This window comes from Salvelinus namaycush, chromosome 2, assembly GCF_016432855.1.
Source record: "Salvelinus namaycush isolate Seneca chromosome 2, SaNama_1.0, whole genome shotgun sequence".
In the NCBI taxonomy this organism is placed as follows: domain Eukaryota; kingdom Metazoa; phylum Chordata; class Actinopteri; order Salmoniformes; family Salmonidae; genus Salvelinus; species Salvelinus namaycush.
Window position 1 is genome coordinate 25,692,229 of NC_052308.1, and position 24,610 is coordinate 25,716,838.

General features: G+C 45.6%; 1 protein-coding gene across 1 annotated transcript in view; it reads right to left on the reverse strand.

Annotated features, from left to right (window-relative positions):
- The window catches only part of shank3a (SH3 and multiple ankyrin repeat domains 3a), a 684,304-nt gene that overhangs the window by 87,508 nt on the left and 572,186 nt on the right, over window positions 1-24,610 (reverse strand). Inside the window, exons 8-12 of the mRNA XM_038964510.1 lie at window positions 16,785-16,862; window positions 15,782-15,848; window positions 15,187-15,422; window positions 14,852-15,015; window positions 4,715-4,896 (exon numbers count right to left, since the gene is read on the reverse strand). Coding sequence (XP_038820438.1) covers window positions 4,715-4,896; window positions 14,852-15,015; window positions 15,187-15,422; window positions 15,782-15,848; window positions 16,785-16,862 — 727 coding nt within the window. The remainder of the gene's footprint in view (window positions 1-4,714; window positions 4,897-14,851; window positions 15,016-15,186; window positions 15,423-15,781; window positions 15,849-16,784; window positions 16,863-24,610) is intronic.

Consider the following 24,610-nt stretch of genomic DNA (forward strand, 5'->3'; position numbering starts at 1 on the left):
AGTACACGCGCTCCAGGTATCCGCCACTGGCCACAGCAGTGTTAATATTCCACACACACTGGGCGCGGCCTGAGACCATTAATCATGTTTGTGAATGTCTAATCTCAACATTATTTGGTCGGTTTCATTTTCCCGGCTGTCTAGAAGATTTACAATGGTGTGCAGAGGAGAGGTGTGTGTGTGTGTGTGTGGGTGTGTCCGTGCGTTTGTTTTAGGTAGAATAGCCTGTAATGTAATGGGTTATGTTGCAGGATGTACTTTGTGTGTTTAGTTGTTGTGTGTATGTTACAACGGTGTGTGTTAAAGTGCATGTGTTTGTGCATGTGTGAGTGTGTGCGTGTGAGTGTGTGGTCTAGTGGCTTGACCAGGTTACAGGGGAAGCGTCTCTGTCCGTTTCCATGATGACAGCAAGTGGCCTATGGAGATGCATCCTGGTGATGCTATCTGATTACAGGTAGAGGGAGAGGAAGGCCCTGGGGGACTGTCAACTCTAACATATCCAATGGATCAAGACACATAAACAGACACCCTACTCCATCCCACGCCAACACACACATCCAGACACCTCTCTTCATCAACACATATTGATCTAGGCTCCACACACACACACACACACACACACACACACACACACACACACACACACACACACACACACACACACACACACACACACACTCACACTCACACTCACACTCACACTCACACTCACACACACACACACATCAGATGACCATATATCAGATGACTGTCTGCTGGGTTTGTGGTCCAACAGTGGTCACAGAGAGTGTTGAGGTGTCTGTGGAGGTACAATCACATATATGGATACTACAATAGACTAGCTATGCATCTGTGGGCTATTTCCACTATCCTTCTGTAGACTAAACTACAGACGAGAGAAGGAATAGAATTTACCTTGCTCTTCTTCATCAGATTGGGAGTCAGCTACACAGCATTTTGAGTAGAGGAAAGATATATTACATGTGAAAGACTGACAACAGGTGAAAGACATCGAAAGCGACAAAAATAGATTTGGTGGAACTATGCACATATTACAGTGAAAGATGTACAAAGCTGGTCATGTACTTAAACAGAGTCAAAACTACAACAGGCCGTTATACCAACTACTACACAGTGCTAACCATGACTATACCCTCTGCCACTACGCCTAAACACTAAGCACCAGTTTCCAGGATTGATCAAGACATTTAAATTGTTTTTTAGTCCAGGACAAAGCTTAATCTGTGTCTGGGAAACCATCTCTTAAGAGTTTCTATTGTACAGTAAAAATGCCTGGAGGCCGTAGAGTTGCACAGCTGTGTTAAATTTCTGATCCCTGAGAAACACCATTCTCTACAGGACAGAGAGTACGACAAGACCATGTTAATCCATACTATCTGTTTTATTACAGCCCTGGTCTAAAGGCTACAAAACCACTTCACAGCTCACCCGACATACCAAACAACTAACAGGGTTAGCCTAGCCACAATGCTAATCCTCAGGGGGAAGGCTAGCTAGCTATGCTACCAAACACACAGTGGGCTATGAGAGGAGAGTTAGCATGCAGGCCTGTTGGTTTTACACAATCTCAGGGCCTCATACAGGTGTTCCTCTGTTGTCACAGGATGAAGGGATGAGAGTGACAAGAGAAGAATAGGGGGGATGATGAAAGGGAGGAGAGATGTGAGTGAGTAAATGGAGGTTCAACAACAAAGTAAGTCAGGGACACCACTACAAAACCAGGCACTTGAAATAACAGCTGTTACAGATAAAGCTGGTTAAAGTAGGGCATTGATGTTTAAAGTGAATAGTACTCTTACAGTGTAAAAGGTAGAGGACAACCTTCTTTATTCTTACAAAGGGGGTGGGGGAGAGTATCCCTATCCTTCCATGGCATACCGTCACACTGAAACTGAACATGTGCTCTGGCATCTGCCAACCTTTTCTCACCAGGAATATAGCACGGTAGAGAAGCTTCCTGTCTTTCCCTCTCCTCTTTTCTCATCCTCTCTTTCCCCAGTGTAAATGAGGCCTGTAACTATTAGCAACTCATCCATTCATGAATGCAGATGAGACGGAATGTATTATGAATCAAAGTGGAGACCATCCATCCACAGAGACTGGCCTCTAGTCACAACACCACTCTATGCAATGTGAGGTGGACTGGTCACTACAGGCTAGCAGCAACAAGACCAGGTGGAGACGAGCAAAACTGAAGAGTGAAAAAAATATTTTTACCTTCTAATTGGCATTCGATATGGCTTATATCCATGAACTAGAGTGGAAAGAACTACTGGGTGGGCCAGTCTCCTATGTGAGTGGGCCTATGCCCTCCCAGGCCCACCCATGGCGGCGCCGTTGTCCAGTCAATCTATAGATTAGGACCACATTTATTTACATTTATTGAATTCCTTATATGAACTGTAACTATATATTTTTTCAGTATACATGGAGCCCAAAAGGGTTATACGTGGAATCAAAAAGGGGTCTCCTTGGAACCAAAAGGGTTCTCCTATGGCGACAGCCGAAAAACCCTGTCGGAACCCTTTTTTCTAAGAGTGTACAGTTAGAGCCATGCTGGTCATTATTATGCAACATTGCCAGATGGCTCAGTTGGCTGGAGCGTGGTGCGGCAACTCCAAGTTTGTGGGTTCAATTCCAGCATGATCCACATGTACTGACTGAGAGCATATGCTACACACAGTGTCATGTATTGTCATTCAAATTCACATAGCCTTGCCACTGCAGGACTGGTGTGTAACACAAGCGGCTATGTAACTGTACTGTTGACTGCATTCTCAATATAATGTACAGTATGATTTCGCAGGTTTGTGGCCATGTGAATAACCTTGAACAAAGCATGGAAATTAGCAAAAAGGTGAATGCATTTAATTGTGTATGTGTGTTCAACAGAGATGGAAAGTTCTGTGGGTGGGAGAAGGGATTTACTCATCATGTCAATGTCATTATTATCAGACTGGGTCCCTGAGTTCCTCTATTCATAGTACTCACCACACTGTGTTGTTTTCCACATCTGCCTGGGCGTCATAAACAACAACAGTTTGCATCAACATCAAACACACAGTCTAGGGGTGGGAGTGTCTCACACCATATACCAGGATATGGGGTAAAGAGGTAAGTGCGGTATCTGTGGCTTCAGGGAGAGGTGGTTGTGGGTGTGTGTCTAAGAGACTGTAGGAGAGTAAAGCAGTGAACACATTTCACCCTATAGGGATGTGTAGAAGAGTGAAGATCAACTACGTTGCACACGGAAGAAGAATCACTCTGAGGAGGGAGTACGAGGTAGGTGTATGCTCGTGCCCAAACTGTATTCAACCCCTAACTCCTAACCCCTATGTACTTGTGGATATCTGGAAGGCTTTGATAGATTTAAATTACATCACACTGCTTGCTTGGTGAGCACTGCTTCCTCCAATTCAGCTCATACTGAGACTCAAACCCAGGACCTCTGCCTCGCCAACACACGTGACCGCCTTCCTGAAGCGTCTTACCCAGTCGTGCCACCGAAAAGCTAGCTATTTGGTAGTGTAAGTGGAGACACTTCAGGCTGAGGAGTGAGTTTCACAGATCCTCATCTGCTACATAAGCAATATGGTGACAAAATCCAGCGGAGCTATTACAATATTGGTTACACCTATCAAATCCTATTAAATCCTATCAAATCCTATTAAATCCTATCAAATCCTATTAAATCCTATCAAATCCTATCAAATCCTATCAAATCCTATCAAATCCTATTAAATCCTATTAAATCCTATCAAATCCTATTAAATCCTATCAAATGTGCATATGGGTTAAGGGCTAGGCGTCAATTTGGGATTGGGCAATAGAGGCCATGCACTTAAAGGCAGCAACTTATGTAGAATACACACACCGACTGTGCACACACACACACACTCCCTCCTCAACCAACAACCAAACACTACAGTTGTCTGGGGAACGAGAGGTGTGGGTTTGGATATAGAGGAGATTGGGAGAGAGAGAGACGGGGTGACAGTAATGTTGAAACATTTTGTGGCGTTTTACCTTCTACGTCATTAGAGTCATAGTCTGGAGTGAGGCATGGATGGAGAAGAGAACACACACACCACACTGTGACTACAGCACCATTAGGATTAGGAGCTGCAGAATACATAGACAGCCATGACAACGCTGATGAAGAAAGACTGACTTTAAAAGCACTTCAGATGCATTAGATAACAAATGTACCACTCTCCAGTGGTGAAGTGACATTACAGAGGCATGAACAGAATGAGAGCAGTGGAGTGACCTTTATCCATGTCATGTAAGTATAATGTATGGATGACCCGTTCTTTTAGTGCTGTAGTACCTCTACTGTTAAACACAGCTTCTGTCACATCCATTTACCTACATACACCTGTGAAGAGTAGTGGAAGTGGTTTGGTGAACCATGCTCATGTGATGTCTGACCTTGCCTAAGACTAGAGACTAGAGCCAGACTTACTCAGCATATAGTTTTTCACATTATTTTATAGAAAGAATAACAGTTTGTGTTACCAATGCAACAGTAAGATTTGTTGGTTTCCTAAAAGGAGATATGTCCGTTTTATCATTCTAAATTCCTTCCTACATCTGAGACCCCTAGAGTTTAATAAAACACATGTGAAAAGTGGTCATACCAGGTCATGACAGGTCATTATAACCACTTTATGAACAGTCATAGTGTACTAACCTTTCACTCTCTCTCCACGGTTCAGCTGGATCTCTCCCTCACCCTGTGGCGTGTACGGTTTGACCACGATGAAGGTACGTCCCGGTACGGCGCTGTAGAGTTTCCGCTTGGGCCCGCTGGCACCGGCAATGGCAGGAGGGGTGTGGGTGGGGGGACTGGGGTCCCGCTGCACCGTACCCGGGCTGTAAACAAACACATAGGTTACCGTGGTAATGCCAGGCAGCTGGTAGCCGAAGCCGGTGGTTACCGACATGGTCGGTAGCCAAGGGGACAGTAACACAGCAACAACCTGACGGTTGTCACAGTGACCGGTTTTAAGATAAGTCTGTCCGAGTGGTCAACAGTCAACGGTCCCAAAGCAAACCTTGAGGGAAAGTCATGGGATGAGAGGTCACGCCTCCTCCCCTCCTTCTCTAAATCCTTCTCTCTGTTGTTCTTCCTCTTATTCCGTTACAGCAAACAAAATCCCCCTGTCCCCCTCCCTCCACCCCTCTTCTCCTCTCCTCTCGGGTTCTCTCCGAGGCAGGAGAAGTAGTGTTAACGGTTAACAGTAACGGAATCGTTCCCGTCTCTGTCGCTCAGATCCATCTGGCAGTCCCCTTGGGTCACACATATCCTGAGCTCCCGCTCTGACCGAACAGCCCTCCAGAGAGGGGAAGAGATCCCCGCGTCTTTACAGCCTCCAGTGCTCCAGGCTGAGTTACAGATCCCACCTACTCCCCTGGCTCTGGAGGTCTAGGTCCTGCCGTGGAGGAGAGGGAGAGAGGCTGGCTCTGCTCCCCGACCAAGACTCCTTCTCCTGGGAGTCCCTCTCCACTCCCCTCCACCCCTCACACACACACGCCCGCTCACACACACTCACACACGCATACACACTGGCGACGACGCTGCTGCTAACCCTGCTGCTGCTACCACTACTGCACTTGGCGTCTCCCCTCCCCTCTGACGACTCACACACACTCACACAGCTCTCTCCGAGCATTCTACCCAACACACAAGCAGGCTGCCCCCTCCGCTACTGCGAACACTACACCTCCACTAGAACAACATACGCTAGCAACAGCTTGTCGCGAACACAGTGTGCCGACATACACACACACGCCCCACAGCACCATTGATCTCCTCCTGCCTGTCTGCCTGTGTGTGTGCATGCGCCACTGCTCCCCGGGGCAGGTTGGTGTGTGATGGGGGGGTGGGGGGTTGTTGCTGGCTTAATTGTGGCTGGCAATCTACCTCCTCTTGAATCGCCTTGAAACACCTTTTCTCTCTCCCCCTTTCTGCCCCATCTCTCTGTCTCTCTCTCTCTCTACCTTCCCTCCATTTCTCTGAGGAAGGCGTCTGGTGAATTCTAATAGAGCCGAAGCAGAGCTTCTCCTGGTATTCATTCATCACTACTGCTGCAGCTGTGTGTGTGTGTGTGTGTGTGTGTGTGTGTGTGTGTGTGTGTGTATGCGTGCATGTGAGCTCCACCCTGTATCATGCTGCTGCCTGTTTGTCTGTGTCCTCAACACTCACCCTCCCATCCTTCTTACAGCTGCGTTTCTCCTCCCTCCCTCCTTCTCTCTGCTTTATCTTTGGTCTTGCAAAATCATGGATACAGTGATTCATGAATCAATCTGTTTTGATCTTGCATCTGTGTGTTTATGTGTGTTTGTCTGTGTGACTTTGTTTACATATGTGTGTACATTGTGGGTATCATGTGACATGTGTCTGTGTGAAAACCCCTCACTCTATATCTACCCCTCCCCTCTCCCTTTCTCTCTTTCCCTTCTTCCTGTCACTCGCTTTCTGTCTCTGTGTCGTATCAATCACTCGTAACCCTTTATTCATTCATTCTCCTCTCTCCATCTTTCCCGCTTCCTCGCCTCTCTCCCCTTTTCTCTCCCTCTCTCTCCCTCTACCCTTCTCACTCTCCTTCGAAGCAGCGGCTTGCTGACGGTTTTCCAATTACCTCGGGACTGAGCAGAGAGAGGAGGAGAGAGGAGAGGAGGAGAGAGAGGAGAGAGAGTGGAGAGGCTGGGGTGGCTGTCTGCCGCATGTTAATGACTGAGCCCAGGACACTCCACCCTCCGCACACTGAATACAACCCAGAATAAAATGGAGGGAGGGAGGGAGGGAGGGGTGGAGGGAGGGAGGGCAGAGCAGAGCAGAGAGATGGAGGGAGAAAAGAGGAGAGAGACAGGTTGGGGATAATGGGAGGAAGAGCGAAGGGAAAGGAGAGAGATGAAAGAAGAAGCTAAAGTGGGCAGGAGAGACAGGGGTACAGGCAGAATAAGATAAAGAGAGGGATGAGGCTAAAAGAGGACAGAATGGACTGGGTAAACAAGGAAATAGAGCTTGGCTTCCACACCTAATTAAGCCAGTAGCTAAACGGATGTGCATTCACATTAATTTATTACAGGCAATTCAACTACATCGCTAAATGCTGCTGCAAGCTGGTCTGGACCATCCATGTTATACAAAAATACACACACACACAAATCAAATCAAATTTTATTTGTCACATGCTTCGTGTAGACTAACATTGAAATGTTTACTTACACTCACACTCAAACTGGGGGTTGGAACTGAAATTATTTTCCAATCATTTACTTCTGAACTGAACCACTATTTCTTCCTTCTGTTCCAGCAAAATAAAGTTCTGAACTGGTTTGAACCCAACAAAAAGTACTGGTTTATATTGTTATTTTCTGCGTGACATTAAATTACTTCACCAATAGAGCAGCTTGCTATGGAGTGGGTAAGCCATTTAATCTGTATAGAAAAGTCGTTAAGAGCAAATAGTATTTTGCTGTAACAGCATGGTTTAAACATAAAGAAAGACAAACACACACACAAACACTGTGCTGCCAGAGACAGTGTAGGGCGTGAGATGCAACTGACATTTTGCGGCTGAGGAAAGAGCAAGAGAGGATGGAGGATGAAGCTTGCCTTGACGCGCTGGGCATCTTGTTATGACATGTATTATCTGAATTAGGCTCACAGAATTTTACCTACGGCGGAGCGGCTTCTATCTAGGAACTTTGAATGTCTTTGAATTTTCGAGTTGGTTTAAAGTTGGACCAGAGGTAGCTAGCTAACAAGCTTGTATGTGCAGATAAAAGCACGTCTTACCTTTTCGTAGTTAAGAAATCCAATGAGAAACGTGATAACTATAGTATCATTAACTACCTTTGAAAAAGTGAATCCATTCTTTTAAACATCTCTCCCTAATTTCTGAATCATGCTTGTAACGTCTTCAGTAGGCTACAGTAACCTATGCTTCAAAGGGGAGGAGCAGGTATCCTACAAACACACGCACACCCACTGGAAAAGATTTCCAGCTTGCAGGCAGATATGTTTCTGAGTGCTTTGCATATGCACTTTATTGCTATTTTTGTGGGACTAGAACAAAAAACCTGGAACGTAAAATAACGCTATTAACCGGTTCCCATGCTTTTAAAATAACAATTCTGTTCCGGAACAGTATAGATTACTTTTGTTTCCGGTTTGGGTTCTGTTCCTCAAGTAAATTTTGTTATTTTCCGGTTTTCTGTTCTGTTCCCTGAACTGGTTCCAACCCTTGACTCTCTCGCACGCACGCACGCACGCAGGCAGGCAGGCAGGCAGGCAGGCAGGCACGCACACACACACACACACACACACACACACACACACACACACACACACACACACACACACACACACACACACACACACACACACACACACACACACACACACACACACACACACACACACACACACAGACAGAAAGAAAGAAACACACAGAGAAACTCACACATACACACAGAGAAACAGAGAAACACACACATACACACAGAGAAACTCACACATACACAAAGAAACACACACATACACACAGAGAAACTCACACATACACACAGAGAAACACACACATACACACAGAGCTGTAATGGTACGTAAGATGGTCTGACCTCTGTGGTGGCAGATCCTCTGATTGTTCCTTGCAGCTGGGCTGCAGTATGTGGGGTATGGTGCTGGTTGGTGTTTGTGTGTGTGTGTGTTTGTATGTGTGTGTGTTGGTCCCTGTAGACTCTAGATTGATCTCCAACTGTCCTCCCCTTTAATGGCCTGTGTTTACACTGCCACAACGGCCCACCTATCTGTGTGTGTGTGTGTGTGTGTGTGTGTGTGTGTGTGTGTGTGTGTGTGTGTGTGTGTGTGTGTGTGTGTGTGTGTGTGTGTGTGTGTGTGTGTGTGTGTGTGTGTGTGTATAGGAGGGGGTGGGGGACATGGAGGAACAACACTATTGATCTAAATTAACTGCAGGATGAATGACTGGAGCTTTAACCACCTTTTAGACACATTTATAAATACATTACTGCAAAAAACACCTTCAGACACACCGTTTAAATAATGCAAAAATGAACAACTACAAGGCTCACAGCCTTTTCTCTGTCCCTCCCTCACTCCCAACTTTGTTCCATCTCTCTTTCCTTCCATCTCTTCCTATATAACATGTTCCTTATTGTGCACGACAACATTCCCCTTTTTCTTAGGACACTGCTTCTGTAACCATGGTAACTGTCGACAAGATAATAACTGTCGAGAAGATAATACATCTGGTGTCACGCCCTGACCATAGAGAGCTGTTTATTCTCTATGTTGAATAGGTCGGGGTGTGATTAAGGGTGGGTTATCTAGGGGAATTATATGTCTATGTTGGCCTGGTATGGTCCCCAATCAGAGGCAGCTGTTTATCGTTGTCTCTGATTGGGGATCATATTTAGGTAGCCATTTCCCCGTTGTGCTTTGTGGGATCTTGTCTAGGTATAGTTGCCTGCGAGCACTATTTTGAGCTTCACGTTTCGTTTGTTTGCTTTATTGTTTTTCCCTTTGAGTTTTCTATTCCAAATAAAAGGATGGAAACATACCACGCTGCATCTTGGCCCACTCCTTATGACGACCGTGACAGAAGATCCCACCACAAACGGACCAAGCAGCGTGGCCAGAAGGAGCAGACATCCTGGGCCCGGGAGAGAAAGGAGGATCAACGGCGACTTCGAAGTTCACGACCACGACGGAAGCCCGAGAGGTAGCCCCCCAAATTGTTTTTTGGGGGGGGCACACGGGTTGGTCGGCGAAGCCGAGGGGCGAGTCTGAGAGCGAAGAGAAATATTGGGATAGACTGAGCGAGGAGTATTGTGAGATAGTTGAGGGAAGTGATGAGGTAGAGTGGAAGGTTTGGTGTCTGGAGCAAGTCAATCGCCGTGAAGGGCGTGGGACCTGTCAGGCACCATGTTTTGCGGAGATACGCAATGTGTCTCCAGTACGCATCCACAGCCCGGTGCATTCTGCGAAAGTGAGCATCCAGCCAGGACGGGTTGTGCCGGCTCAGCGCTCCTGGTATCCAGTACGCCTCCTCGGTCCAGGATATCCTGCGCCGGCTCTACGCACTGTGTCGCCAGTGCGCCTTCACAGCCCAGTGCGTCCTGTGCCAGCGCCCCGCACTTGCCGGGCTAAAGTGAGCATCCAGCCAGAACAGGTTGTGCCAGCTCTCTGCTCCAGATCTCCAGTGTGCCTCCACGGCCCAGTATATCCTGCGCCGGCCATACGTACTGTGTCTCCAGTGCGCCTTCACAGCCCAGTACGTCCTGTGCCTCCTCCCCGCACTCGCCCTAAGGTGCATGTCATCAGCCCGGTGCCACCTGTACCGGTCCCACGCATCAGGCCTCCAGTGCGCCTCCACAATCCAGTACGTCCTGTGCCTGCTCTTCGCGCTCGTCCTGAGGTGCGTGTCACCAGCCCGGTACCACCAGTGCCGGCCCCACGCACCAAGCTTCCGGCGACAGTTCCCAGTCCAGAGCGTTCGGCGACGTTTCACAGTCCGGAAAATCCTGAGACGGTCCACAGTCCGGAACCTCCTGAGACGGTCCACGGCCCGGAACCTCCTGAGACGGTTTGCGGTCCGGAACCTACAGTGACGATCTACGGTCCGTTTCCTCCGGCAACGAACCGCGGTCCGGTTCCTCCGGCGACGATCCACGGCCCGGAGCCCCCGGCGACGATCCACGTTCTGGAACATCCGGCGACGATTCACGGTCCGGTTCCTCCGGCGACGACCCACGGTCCGGTTCCTCCGGCGACGACCCACGGTCCGGTTCTTCCGGCGACGAGCCCCGGTCCGGTTCTTCCGATGACTCCACGAGCGGAGTGGGTACTTCGCCCCGCACCGGAGCCACCCCCGACGGTAGATGCCCACCCGGAACCTCCGCTATTGAGTCAGATTTTGCGGTCGGAGTCCGCACCTTTGGGAGGGGGTACTGTCACGCCTTGACCATAGAGAGCTGTTTATTCTCTATGTTGGTTAGGTCGGGGTGTGATTAAGGGTGGGTTATCTAGGGGAATTATATGTCTATGTTGGCCTGGTATGGTTCCCAATCAGAGGCAGCTGTTTATTGTTGTCTCTGATTGGGGATCATATTTAGGTAGCCATTTCCCCATTGTGCTTTGTGGGATCTTGTCTAGGTATAGTTGCCTGCGAGCACTATTTTGAGCTTCACGTTTCGTTTGTTCGCTTTATTGTTTTTCCCTTTGAGTTTTCTATTCCAAATAAAAGGATGGAAACATACCACGCTGCATCTTGGTCCACTCCTTATGATGATCGTGACATCTGGTGAACTTGATGACTAGTCAACAGTACAACTGAAGTTTGTTCTAAATGCACACACGCACGCACGCACGCACGCACGCACGCACGCACGCACGCGCACACACACACACACACACACACACACACACACACACACACACACACACACACACACACACACACACACACACACACACACATGCACACACACACACACAGGCGTGCGCGCACAATCACCCTTCTCGTGCAAATGGCCCTCACACAAATAGGTTTCCCTCCATAAGGTGGGTTCATCCCATTGTAAAATACAATCATAAGTATCATCATACTTTGCATCCTAATGACCAGCTCTTTCTCTCCAGCTTTCTCTCTGCATAGCTGCACCTGAACAAAGATATTATACCACTGTTTTCTCTCTATCTCAGCACCTCTCTCTTCCTCATCACTGCATGCATGTGAATAGCCATGATTATGACATTGTGTGGTAATCTATTGGTAAAAGAGAACATTAGAGTTGTGTTCAGGAGATCATAGTGTCTGTGAAAGCAGCTAGCTGCAGACGCTAAGCAGACACAACAAGTCTAAGGCACATTGACACTGACTAAACCCCAAACAGATGGATCAATACCTCATCCAAACATCTACCTCAGATTAAAATGGAGAAATAAAAAACAAATATGGCCATAACTATTACATCATATCAGGTATCCACATTGACTATGTTATTGATACAAACCAACTAGCTCCAACAGTCTCACATCAGAATTAGACGTTCATCCATGTTTCTCAAATATTAAATGCAGAAGTTGTTGCAAAAACGTCAAGTTTCGAAGTGTTTAAGGTTAAGTTTAGGCATTAACTCAGAATGGTTAAGGTAAGGGTCAAGGTTTGGGATAGGCTGAAAACTAAAACCTCAAAAACAATATTCTATTCTGGATTCTAACATGTAACCTTTGTCACCAGAGGCAGATGCCTACACCCCTCCGCCATCCCTGTCCACAATGCCCTAGCAAAACCGAAACTTACTTGAAGGTAACAGCGCCCACTGTTGCCCCTAGTGGCCAGTTTCCACATCATCTCCCCGATTTCCTCAGACATGGATGGACATCGAATACTGACTTGTATCACGGGTGACCTGGCTGTACAAATAACCGTATGTACAACATTTTTTACACTTTTTTTAACCCTCTTTTATAATAAGGTTGACATTACAGATGTTATAAACAGTGACAACATCTTAGGATGACTGACAGTAGTGTTATATGATACAGTGTGTTATATGATACAGTTTGTTATATGATACAGTGTGTTATATGATACAGTGTCATGCTCACCAAATGAAGATAAAGTTGTTTGTGTTTTAATGTATGTACAACATAGATCTGTATCATCGCTGATTTATCTTAACCACTGAAATACAGCAGCCATTGATTATACGGGACTGAATGTCCTCCTGGGGAGAGTACATCTTATCTCACTAATGTGTGTGTGTGTGTGTGTGTGTGTGTGTGTGTGTGTGTGTGTGTGTGTGTGTGTGTGTGTGTGTGTGTGTGTGTGTGTGTGTGTGTGTGTGTGTGTGTGTGTGTGTGTGTGTGTGTGTGTGTGTGTGTGTGTGTGTGTGCATCCAAACTGTGTCCCAAAGCGGGGGGATTAGCAGCCAAACGGCTCAATGCTGGCTGAACTGTGTCGCCTTTTGATGATGCAGACTATGATGCGTTCGGATCGATTCCGCCATGTCCTCCTTTAATGTGGATTCTCTAAGCTGGACTCAAGAGATTCTCTATCTTTCCTCCCCTCTCTCTCTCTCTTTCCCTTTCTCTCTCACACACTTTCTCACTATCCCGCTTTTTCTCTCTATTTCTTTCTCTCAGCCTTTTGGCAGCAGTAAGAAACCATGGATAATTTCACTCCAACAGCCCCCAGTGTGACTAATACAGGGAGAACGAGGGATGAGAGAGAGAGGGAGATAGATAGAGACAGAGAAGGGGGAGGAGAAAGAGGGAGGACAGGAAGTGACAGTGGATAAGGGATGAAAGAGAGGGAAGGTGAGAAAGAGAATGACAGAAAATGAATAGGGGGCAGATGGAGAAAGCAAGGAAACAGGAAAGGGGCCTATTACCTTACCAACCTCCAAGGAAATCATTGGTGTCATCTTGGTTTTCAATGGTATAGATAACTCACTCACATTGTGACATACAACCGTTTCATGTATCTAAATTCCAACCTTTTCCCAACCATTCCACCATTTCCAGATGCCCCCTGGCAACAGTGTTGGACTCCTTACAGCACCGCCCACTCTGGTGTGAGAGGAAGTGATGGCATGTTCCACAGGAAGTCGTTGTGTTGGCCGTAGGGGCGGGCCACTGCCGGCCAAACTAATTTCACACTTCCCTGGTACCCAGAATGCCCCTGGAGCTATCACCGGGCGGACAGACGGTCACAGAGCGAGAGATGGAGAGAGAGAGATGGAAAGATGGCGCAGGGAGGGGGACTGAGAGAGAGAGAGACCAGTAGTAGCCAAAAAGAGGGAGGGAAAGGAGTAGTGAAGGAAGGAAAGAAGAAGGGAGGGAAACAAGGAAGGAGGGATGAAGATTCGGTATAAACGTTTAGCTAATGTTTTCCCTGCACCATGTCATTTGAGGACCGTCTCTCTCTCCCTCAGATGTCCTCAGGCCTTTACTGTTGTGTCAATAACATCAGTAATGTCCAGATCTGTCACTTCTTACACAGATAAACATGACTAATTGCAGCAAAACAATCAACAGAAAAGAACAGACAGGCATCTAGGACAGGACACATCAGGGAAATTACCTCTACCTCCCTCTATCTGTGCCTTTTTTTATACCTCCTTCTGTACCTCCCTCAGTCTAACTACTACTGATACGGGAGTCTCAGTAAGCATCTCATATGTACTGAAAATTAAGGTATAACTATACCTCTTTGTGGAGACCGTACATTCAAATACAAGCAAGCTACACTACCTCTACCAACAGGGTGTCATGTTCAACACACTGATGCTGCTTTACTACTGTGGCCTTAGAGAGAGAGAGAGAGAGAGAGAGAGAGAGAGAGAGAGAGAGAGAGAGAGGTCTGAGTAGCAGCATGTCTGATGGATGGAGTGAAGTGACAGTAGGGTATTACAAAGGGAGAGAGGGCTATACTTGTGTCTGTAATGCAATTCCCATGTCAGACATCAAACTGCTGCCGCATCTGGAGAATAAGCACACACACACACACACACACACATGCACACACTTGCAGAAACGCATACACACATACAGTGTTCCATAGGAGAAGCATAAAGCTATGTGTTAATCATGTACTGAGTCAGTACGACGGACACGTGATCACAATAAAATGGATAGGAACCTCAGCATTAGTAATCTGCACAATTTATCCCATACTGGAGAGACAATGACAAGGAGAAGAGAGGAGGAGCTTTCCTTTCAGATCAGACCCAGAACAGTTCATTGTCCCCCAAGGAGCAGTATATTAAATATATGATTGATTGTCTGTCTCACCTGAGCCGTCCTCGAGGGACGTGTCCTAGAGGGTGTCCGTGTGTCTTCCTGATGCCCTGATCGCCCTCATGCAGATGACTGTGTAGCGAGGGAGAGCGGGAGTGGGAGGAGCGAGAGCTGCCTGTGCTCTGGAGACTGCTGTCTGGCATCTCTCCATGACGAGTCTGGAATATAACACACACACAGCACACACAGTCTGTTACACACACATTCCATAAATCTCTGTCACACACACGCAGGCAGGCACGCACTCCCATGCAAACACACATACTCTGTCTCTGTCTCTTTCTCTCTCTCTCTGTCTCTCTCTCTCTGTCTCTCTCTCTGTCTCTCACCTCCCCCAGGCTGGCGTGTTGTTGGTGTTGTCCCAGTGCAGGGAGGCTCCTCAGAGAGGGGACAGGAGACTGACCCTGTCGACCATGACCCTGCCCCAGACCTTGACCCAGACCTTGACTGCTGTCCCCATTGAGGTTGTTGTCGCTAGCGGAGCGCAGCAGGGAGCGGGGCGAGGGCAGTCCTCCCACCAACACGCGTCTACGGTTGGTGTAGGAGGGGGTCTCCCTGAAAGGCACTGGGAGAGGAACACACAACATGTTGCTGGCCTAATCAACATGACAATGTATGCCTTTATGCCTAAGGCACTGCTGAGGCTACTGAGTTAGGAAAACATCTTACTGCATTAAATTAGGAATCTGGTGTATTCTTTCCTTCAAACACTAGATGGCGGACTATTCACACATAGCAGATTAACACGCAGTACACTGAATTATACAGAGCAAGTGCACATGACTGGGTGATTACAGTGGCTACAGTCCGAGTGCTTCAGTCACTTTGCTGAGGGCTCTCTAACCCTCTGACACCACTATGGGAGAGTCCAGTGACCACCTCCTGTTAGCCACATACCCATGGCATGTACTGTAGTCTACTCACCAACGTCTGACACTTTGTGGATCTTGATGATTTCAGCCAGATCAAAGTTTCCTGCTATAATGGCCACCTGGAGGAGGAGAGAGGGAGGAGAGAAGAGGGCATGGAAGGGGAGGAGAGGCATAAGTCAAATATATGTTGTGTGTTTGTTCTTTTCCCAACTCTCAACTTCTCAATATGAGTGTTCTGTAAAACAAGGCTCCCATTGGAAACTGTCCTTCTCATGGGGAGAGAACAGAACCCTGCTGAAAACTGCTGTCTCAGAGTCTGTCTGGAATAAACATCAGCCTCTGTTGTTTCAAGAAAACTTTTGGGAACAAATTATCAGACGTATACTACATCTACTCTAAACTACAGCTAACAGGGGAACACATTCCATTCAAACCACTTTCTCTCTCCCACCTTCCCTCCATCCTTCAATATCATCTTTTTCAGACAACATTTCATCACAAATTCTATCTCACCCCTCTTAATTTGCATTACTCTATGGTTCCATCTCTCTCTCTCTTTCTCTCTCTTTCTCTCTCTCTCTGATTAATATTTCACACATTGGTATCCCTTCATTAAAAGGCTGATTGTAACAGATGTCTGACAGCAGTGTGTGTTTCTGATTTCTGGCACGGTGTGAGCGTGTGCATGTGAATGTGTGCACGTGTACATGTGAGTGTACTGGTGGTGTGTGGTGCCAGATAGCCCCGTGTACAAACAAATGAACATTGATGTATTGAGGAAATCTGTGTTAATGTCAATTTGTCACAGGCTTAATCACACAGCTTGTCACAGAGGCAGGCCAGAGTACAGAAACAGTGTTCAAGTGGAGTTGCCTTCATGCCATGTAGTTATCACAGAAGAAATATATAAATAGTGTTGAGCTCCCTTGACCTCCAAGAGTTGCAAAAACTTTTCCATATTAAGTCACACAAAGTTGTCCTCATGGCATATGGTTACGGTATAACTAGAATGTGTAACGTCTGATAGAGGCCAGCTGAAGGATGGTGAGTCTCACCTGAAAGGCTGTCTGGCTGTTGTAGTTCTTGATCTCTTTATTCGCTCCCCGAAACAGTAGAACTCTGGTACAGCTATCCTGAAAGAGAAAGAGAGAGAAATGGATACTTTTGCTAGGCAAGTTAGATTAGTTGTGACATTTTGGTATTTTGGTTGCATATGGATGATCAATTCATCAGAACACACACGAACAAGCACACATGCACAACCGTGCACGTGCACACACACACAACACACACACCGAATATATATGAGGCTCCAGTGAGTGCCAGCTCTGTTCTCTAAATTGGTCCCAACAGTGCTAAGTCTGATAATTACACTGACCAGAGAGAGAGAAAGAGGCTCACTTCCTCCCCCCATTCATCCTTTAATGCTAGAGCCTTCCTCGTCCCTTCTCTCCCTCTCAGAAATGTCTTTCCATTACCCTCCTCTTCCCTCCTCTCTCCCTCCATTCATAGCCTACATAACATGGATGTTGCTGTGTGAATGTGTGTGTAATTAGGCTATATCATTGGGGCTGTGTGTACATGTATAGTCCTCTCCCTCTCTCAGGAGTGGTCCATGGGTTAAGGGGAAGGGCTATGTGTTTGCAAGGTATGAATAGAATTAACAGCGCTATGATTGACCTTAACCAAACTTGTGGCTGCTCTCTTCCTGGACCCTTTTGAGTCATACTGTATATACACTCACAGGAACGCACATTTCTGTTCATATTACACTGATCTCATAGGAACCTATAGTCAGAGTTTATTGTGTGTTTTTTCAAGGTAAGCAGAGAGACATGAGGAATCCACACATCTTCCTTTAACTAACAAGGCGGTTCAATAATGCAGTGCCTTTCCTATAATAGCTCTATAATCACTTCATGCTAATGCTAGCAACCCTTCCGGCTGTTAGCTTAGCTAATCACTAGATGCTTGTACAGTACAGTACAGTACTCTCTCTCTCTCTCTCTCTCTCTCTCTCTCTCTCTCTCTCTCTCTCTCTCTCTCTCTCTCTCTCTCTCTCTCTCTCTCTCTCTCTCTCTCTCTCTCTCTCTCTCTCTCTCTCTCTCTCTCTCTCTCTCTCTTAATTTTCAATTCAATTCAAAGGTGCTTTATTGGCATTGGAAACATACTGTATGTTTACATTTCCAAAGCAAATGAAACACAACAAACAGTAAAAAACTATCAGAAATGAACAGTAAACATTATACTCACAAAATGTTCAAGGGAATAAAGGCATTTTAAATGTCATGTTATTGGCTATGTACAGTGTTTTAACAATGTGCAAATAGTTGAAGTATGAATGGCAAGAGAAAATAAATAAATAAACAGATAAATATAGGTTGTATTTACAATGGTGTTTGTACTCCACTGTTTGCCCTTTTCTTGTGACAACAGGTCACACATCTTGCTGCTGTGACTGCACACTGCGACACTTCGCCTAACAGATACGGGAGTTTGTCAATATTTGGTATGTTTCTAAACTCTTTGTGGGTCTGTGTGAAATATGTGTCACTAATATGGTCATACAATTAGCAGGAGGATAGGAAGTGCAGCTCAGTTTCCACCTCATTTTGTGGGCACTGGGTACATAGCCTGTCTTCTCTCGAGACCCAGGTCTGCCTATGGCGGCCTCTATCAATAGCAAGGCTATGCTTACTGAGTCTGTACATAGTCAAGGATTTCCTTCATTTTGTGTCAGTCACAGTGGTCAGGTATTTTGCCACTGCGTACTTTCTGTTTAGGGCCAAATAGCATTCCAGTTTGCGCTGTTTTTTGGTTGAATCTTTCTAATGTGTCAAATAATTATCTTGTTGTTTTCTCACGATTTGGTTGGGTCCAATTGTGTTGCTGTCCTGGGGCTCTGTGGGGTCTGTTTGTGTTTGTGAACTGAGTCCCAAAACCAGCTGGCAAATTAGCGGGTATCGGCCTAATGCTGCTCTGTATGCATTATTTGGGGTTTTATGTTGTACACAGAGGATGTCTTTTCAGAATTCTGCATGCAGAGTCTCAATTGTGTGTTTGTCCCATTTTGTGAATTATTGGTTGGTGAGTGGACCCCTAACTTCACAACTACAGAGGGTAATGGGTTCTATTACTGATTCAAATATTTTTTACCAGATCCTAACTGGGATGTCGAATTTTATGTTCATTTTGATGGCGTAGAAGGCCCTTCTTGCCTTAACTCTCAGATCGTTCACAGCTTTGTGGAAGTTACCTGTGGGTTTGATGTTAAGCCGGGGTAGGTATCGTTTTTTGTGTGCTACAGGACAACAGTGTCTAGATTGAATTTGTATTCGTGGTCCTGGCAACTGGACCTTTTTTGGAACACCATTATTTTTGTTTTACTAAGATTCACTGTCAAGACCCAGGTGTGACAGAATCTGTGCAGAAGATCTAGGTGCTGCTGTAGGCCGTCCTTGGTTGGGGACAGAAGCAACAGATTATGGAAAAGATGGCGCCGGAGGGTAGGGCTGCCGTCTTATCGGCTCTTAACCAACCATGCTATTTTGTTTGTCTATTCACATTGTTCGTAACTTGTTTTGAACATAATGTTGCTGCTACCGTCTCTTATGACCGAAAAGAGCTTCTGGACATCAGAACTGGGATTATTCACCTCAAGTTGGACGAGGAGTTCTTCTTCAATGAGTCGGACGCGAGGGATATACTACAGATGCCCGACCAGGCCCAGATCCTCTTGATTCGCAGCAAAAGGGAAGTTGGGTTTCACGGAAAGAGATCGGGAAGCCTTGTGAGGACCAGGCGACGAGTGGCTTATCTGCCCTTGCCTTCCAGTCTGCTAGTTAACGTTCAATCGCTGGAAAATAAATGGGACGAACTGAAAGCACGTATATCCTACGAATGAGACATTAAAAACGGTAATATCTTACGTTTCACCGAGTCGTGGCTGAACGACGACATCAAGAACATACAGCTGGCGGGTTATACACTTTATCAACAGAACAGCAGCCTCTGGTAAGACACGGGCGGGGGCCTATGAACTTATGTAAACAACAGCTGGTGCACGATATCTAAGGAACTCTCAAGGTTTGCTCGCCTGAGGTAGAGCGTCTCATGATAAGCTGTAGACCACAATATTTACCTATAGAGTTTTCATCTGTATTTTTTGTAGCTGTCTACATAACACCACAGACCGAGGCTGCCACTAAACCAGCACTCAATGAGTTATATTCCACCATAAGCAAACACTCATCCAGAGGTGGCGCTCCTAGTGGCCGGGGACTTTAATGCAGGAAAACTTAAATCAGTTTTACTAAATTTCTAACAGCATGTTAAATGTGCAACCAGAGGGGAAATAAATTCTAGACCACCTTTACTCCACACACAGAGAGATGTACAAAGCTCTCCCTCGCCCTCCATTTAGCAAATCTGACCATAACTCTATCCTCCTGATTCCTGCTTACAAGCAAAAATTAAAGCAGGAGGCACCAGTGACTCGGTCTATAAAAAAAGTGGTCAGATGAAGCAGATGCTAATCTATAGGACTGTTTTGCTAGCGCAGACTGGAATATGTTCCGTGATTCTTCCGATGGCATTGAGGAGTACACCACATCAGTTACTGGTTATATCCATAAGTGCATCGAGGACGTCGTCCACACCAATTTTATTAACCAAACACTTGTTGTTGTTTGTGTACATTGGTTTTATGATGACATATGTTTTTACCCCAACACCGCTTTCCATCCATTTATATAGCAGGCCCTCATGCCAAATTGAGTCAAAAGCTTTTTTTGAGATCACCAAATCATGAGAAGACTTTGTTTTTGTTTTGTTTTGTTTGTCAATTAGGTTGTGCATGGTGTATACGTGGTCTGTTGTATGGTAATTTGGGAAAAAGCCAATTTCACATTTGCATAAGACATATTTTTCACTGAGGAAATGTAGGAGTCTGCTGTTAATGATAATGCAGAGGATTTTCCAGAGGTTGCTGTTGACGCATATTCCACTGTAGTTATTGGGGTCAAATTTGTCTCCACTTTTGTGGATTGGGATGATCAGGCCTTGGTTCCAAATATTGGGGAAGATGCCACATCTGAGGATAATGTTAAAGAGTTAAAGCATAGCCAATTTTAAGTTGTCCATATATTTTATCATTTAGTTTAGGAAATAATCAACATCCCAGGCATTTTTGGGTTGGAGAGTTTGCATTTTGTCCTGTAGTTCATTAAATGTAATTGGAGACTCCAGTGGGTTCTGGTAGTCTTTAATAATAGTTGATTCTAAGATTTGTAATTGATTGTGTATATGTGTTTGCTGTTTGCTCGTTGTTAAATGGCCAAAAAGATTGGAGATAAATAACTCTTTGTGTTGTTGTTTTGTTTAGTGTGTTCCAATTTTCCCAGAAGTGGTTTGATTCTATGGATTCTTCCATTACATTCAGCTGATTTCTGACATGCTGTTCCTTCTTTTTCCTTAGCGTATTTCTGTTCTGTTTGACCATTTGTCATCATTGTTCATTGTCTTTCGGTTGTCTGCTTGACATTTTTAGATTTGATAGGGAAGATGAAAGATCAAATATACTTTAGGCTTTCTACTGTCAGATTTACACCTTTACTATTGCAGTGAAACATTTTGTCCAGGAAGTTCTCTAAAAAGGATTGAATTTGTTGTTTGCCAATAGTTTTTGGTATGTTTGTACACAACTCTCCTTCCATCTATAGCATTTCTTAATAGTAAGCAGTTTATCCTGCATTTTTTCTTCTCTGTTCAAGTACACTGTGATTTTGCTGTGATCCGATAGGGGTGTCAGTGGGCTGACTGAACGCTCTGAGAGACTCTGGGTTGAGTTCGGTGATAAAGTAGTCTACAGTACTCTCTCTCTCTCATGTTGTGAAGCTGCTGTAAAGCATAGCATGGGGGTGGCCTCTTTTAAAGGCATTTAAATGTATTTATTTTTACTTTACACTTAAAGGTAAGGAGCAAACTGTAGCTAATGACCCCATTAAGTCTCTGACAGTGAATTAGCTAGGGCGGTTAATACACATAGAGGTGGGCTGTGGGTGTGTGTGTGTGTGTGTGTGTGTTTGTGTTTTGTTCTCCCTTAGGCAGGAGTCTCTAGCAGTAGCAGGATAATCTACTGGGAATGAGAAAGTATCCATTAAAGAGAAGGAGGCTGACAGGGGTGAGACATGAGAGACAGGGGGTGATAAAGCAGGAACAGCGAGAGAGAGATGAGTGGAGAAACAGAGAGAAGGGAATTATGGGATGGAGAGAAAGAGAGGCAGTGGTTGTTCAGTGTGTGTATGTGTGTGTGCATGCTCTTTTTATTTGGAATGGGGAGATGAATGGCAGTAAAAAACCCATGCATCAACTTACAACAACACACACATACAGTATACACACATATACACTCACACACATATACACTCACACACAAACACACACACACACACACACAAATGCACAAACGCTCCAGGAGACCAATTATAGAGAGGGACATCTGTCTCCCTGCTTGCAGCCATAGTGATATTACAGGAAACCATTAAGAATCGAGCAGACTTCCTCTACACGTTTCTTTACCATGATATACACTGAACATCAGCAGGTCAACTCCAGAGGAGTAGAGTTCCCCTAAAGTACCGTCGCTAAAAGCAATCTAAAAGCTTTGCATTTTACTAAATGGATGAATCATTCAGGAGACTCAGTTTTAAATACAGAATTCAACAGCTTTATAGAGGGTTCCATTGTCAAAAGAATGTAAGATACAATCACATTACCAATCTGTACCCTCTCCATGTCTTGTCTGACAGGTGCCTAATTCCACCTGGACTCCTGGATAATAATGATGAAATTTCGTTGTCTCACATTGAGATTCGTGGTTGGAAGTAAGATTTGGAAACTTGAACAACGGTCGCAAACTTGTAACTTCACATTTGAATACATTCAATAAGATTTGCAAGCATAATTTATTTTATAAGTCCACGCTCGGGTTCTGTCACTGTTGTCACACTACCAAGAGATTCGTAAGATTATAGAACGTTTTGTACATTTGTAGAAAGAGATTCGCAAGTAATGAATACTGATTTGAGCAGCAATAGGGGCAGGACCATTTTTACTCCTGACCAATCCGTCAAAACCACAGCCGCCTAATTGCTGCAACCATTGGATGGATTGTTCCATCAATCAAATCTCAGGAAATAGCTTGAAGAGGAGAAGTAATTTTTACAAAGTAACATTATTAACGTTACTCGGCCGAAAGTACTAGAATAAAACAGTCTACTTGAAGGTAATCATCTCTTTATTATGTGTACATACATGTTTTGTGAAAAGGCATGACAGTAATTTGTTTATCATGTGAAATATAAGTGGTACATTTCAGAGGAAATCTATTGACTGCAGCTAAGTTAACTTTAGCTAGCTGGCTTCTGAAATTCATCCTAGCTTTACTATCAACTGGCTAACATTAGATTTATCAGGCAGCTTTAGATGCTAGGGGGAAACAAATACATTTGCTAGTTAACTATCTGATTGATAAAGTTGATATGAATACCATTATATATTTTCATATTTTATTTTAACCTTTATTTAACTAGGCAAGCCAGTTATTTACAATGACGGCCTACCCCGGCCAACGCTGGGCCAATTGTGCACCGCCCTATGGGACTCCCAATCACGGCTGGATGTGATACAGCCTGGAATCGAACCAGTGACGCCTCTTGCACTGAGATTATAAACTGGGTGGTTCGAGCCCTGAATGCTGATTGGCTGAAAGCCATGGTATACCATGGGTATGACAAAACATTTATTTTTACTGTTATAATTACATTGGTAACCAGTTTATAATAGCAATAAGGCACCTCGGGGTTTGTGATGTATGGCCAATATACCACAGCTAAGGGCTGTGTCCTAGCACTCTGCCTTGTGTCGTGCCTAAGAACATCCCTTAGCCGTGGTATTTTGTCCATATACCACACCCCCTCTGGCCTTATTGCTTAATTAGTACCCTCCAAACTCGTCATCAAGCTCGAGACCCTGGGTCTCGACCCCGCCCTGTGCAACTGGGTACTGGACTTCCTGATGGGCCGCCCCCAGGTGGTGAGGGTAGGTAACAACATCTCCACCCCGCTGATCCTCAACACTGGGGCCCCACAAAGGTGCGTTCTGAGCCCTCTCCTGTACTCCCTGTTCACCCACGACTGCGTGGCTATGCACGCCTCCAACTCAATCATCAAGTTTGCGGACGACACTACAGTTGTAGGCTTGATTACCAACAACGACGAGACAGCCTACAGGGAGGAGGTGAGGGCCCTCGGAGTGTGGTATCAGGAAAATAACCTTACACTCAACGTCAACAAAACAAAGGAGATGATCGTGGACTTCAGGAAACAGCAGAGGGAGCACCCCCCTATCCACATCGACGGGACAGTAGTGGAGGGTAAAACGCTTTAAGTTCCTCGGCGTTCACATCATGGACAAACTGAAATGGTCCACCCACACAGACAGCGTTGTGAAGAAGGCGCAGCAGCGCCACTTCAACCTCAGGAGGCTGAAGAAATTCGGCTTCTCACCAAAAGCACTCACAAACTTTTACAGATGCACAATCGAGAGCATCCTGTCGGGCTGTATCACCGCCTGGTACGGCAACTGCTCCGCCCACAACCGTAAGGCTCTCCAGAGGGTAGTGAGGTCTGCACAACGCATCACCGGGGGTAAACTATGTGCCCTCCAGGACACCTACACCACCCGATGTCACAGGAAGGCCATAAAGATCATCAAGGACAACAACCACCCGAGCCACTGCCTGTTCACCCCGCTATCATCCAGAAGGCGAGGTCAGTACAGGTGCATCAAAGCAGGGACCGAGAGACTGAAAAACAGCTTC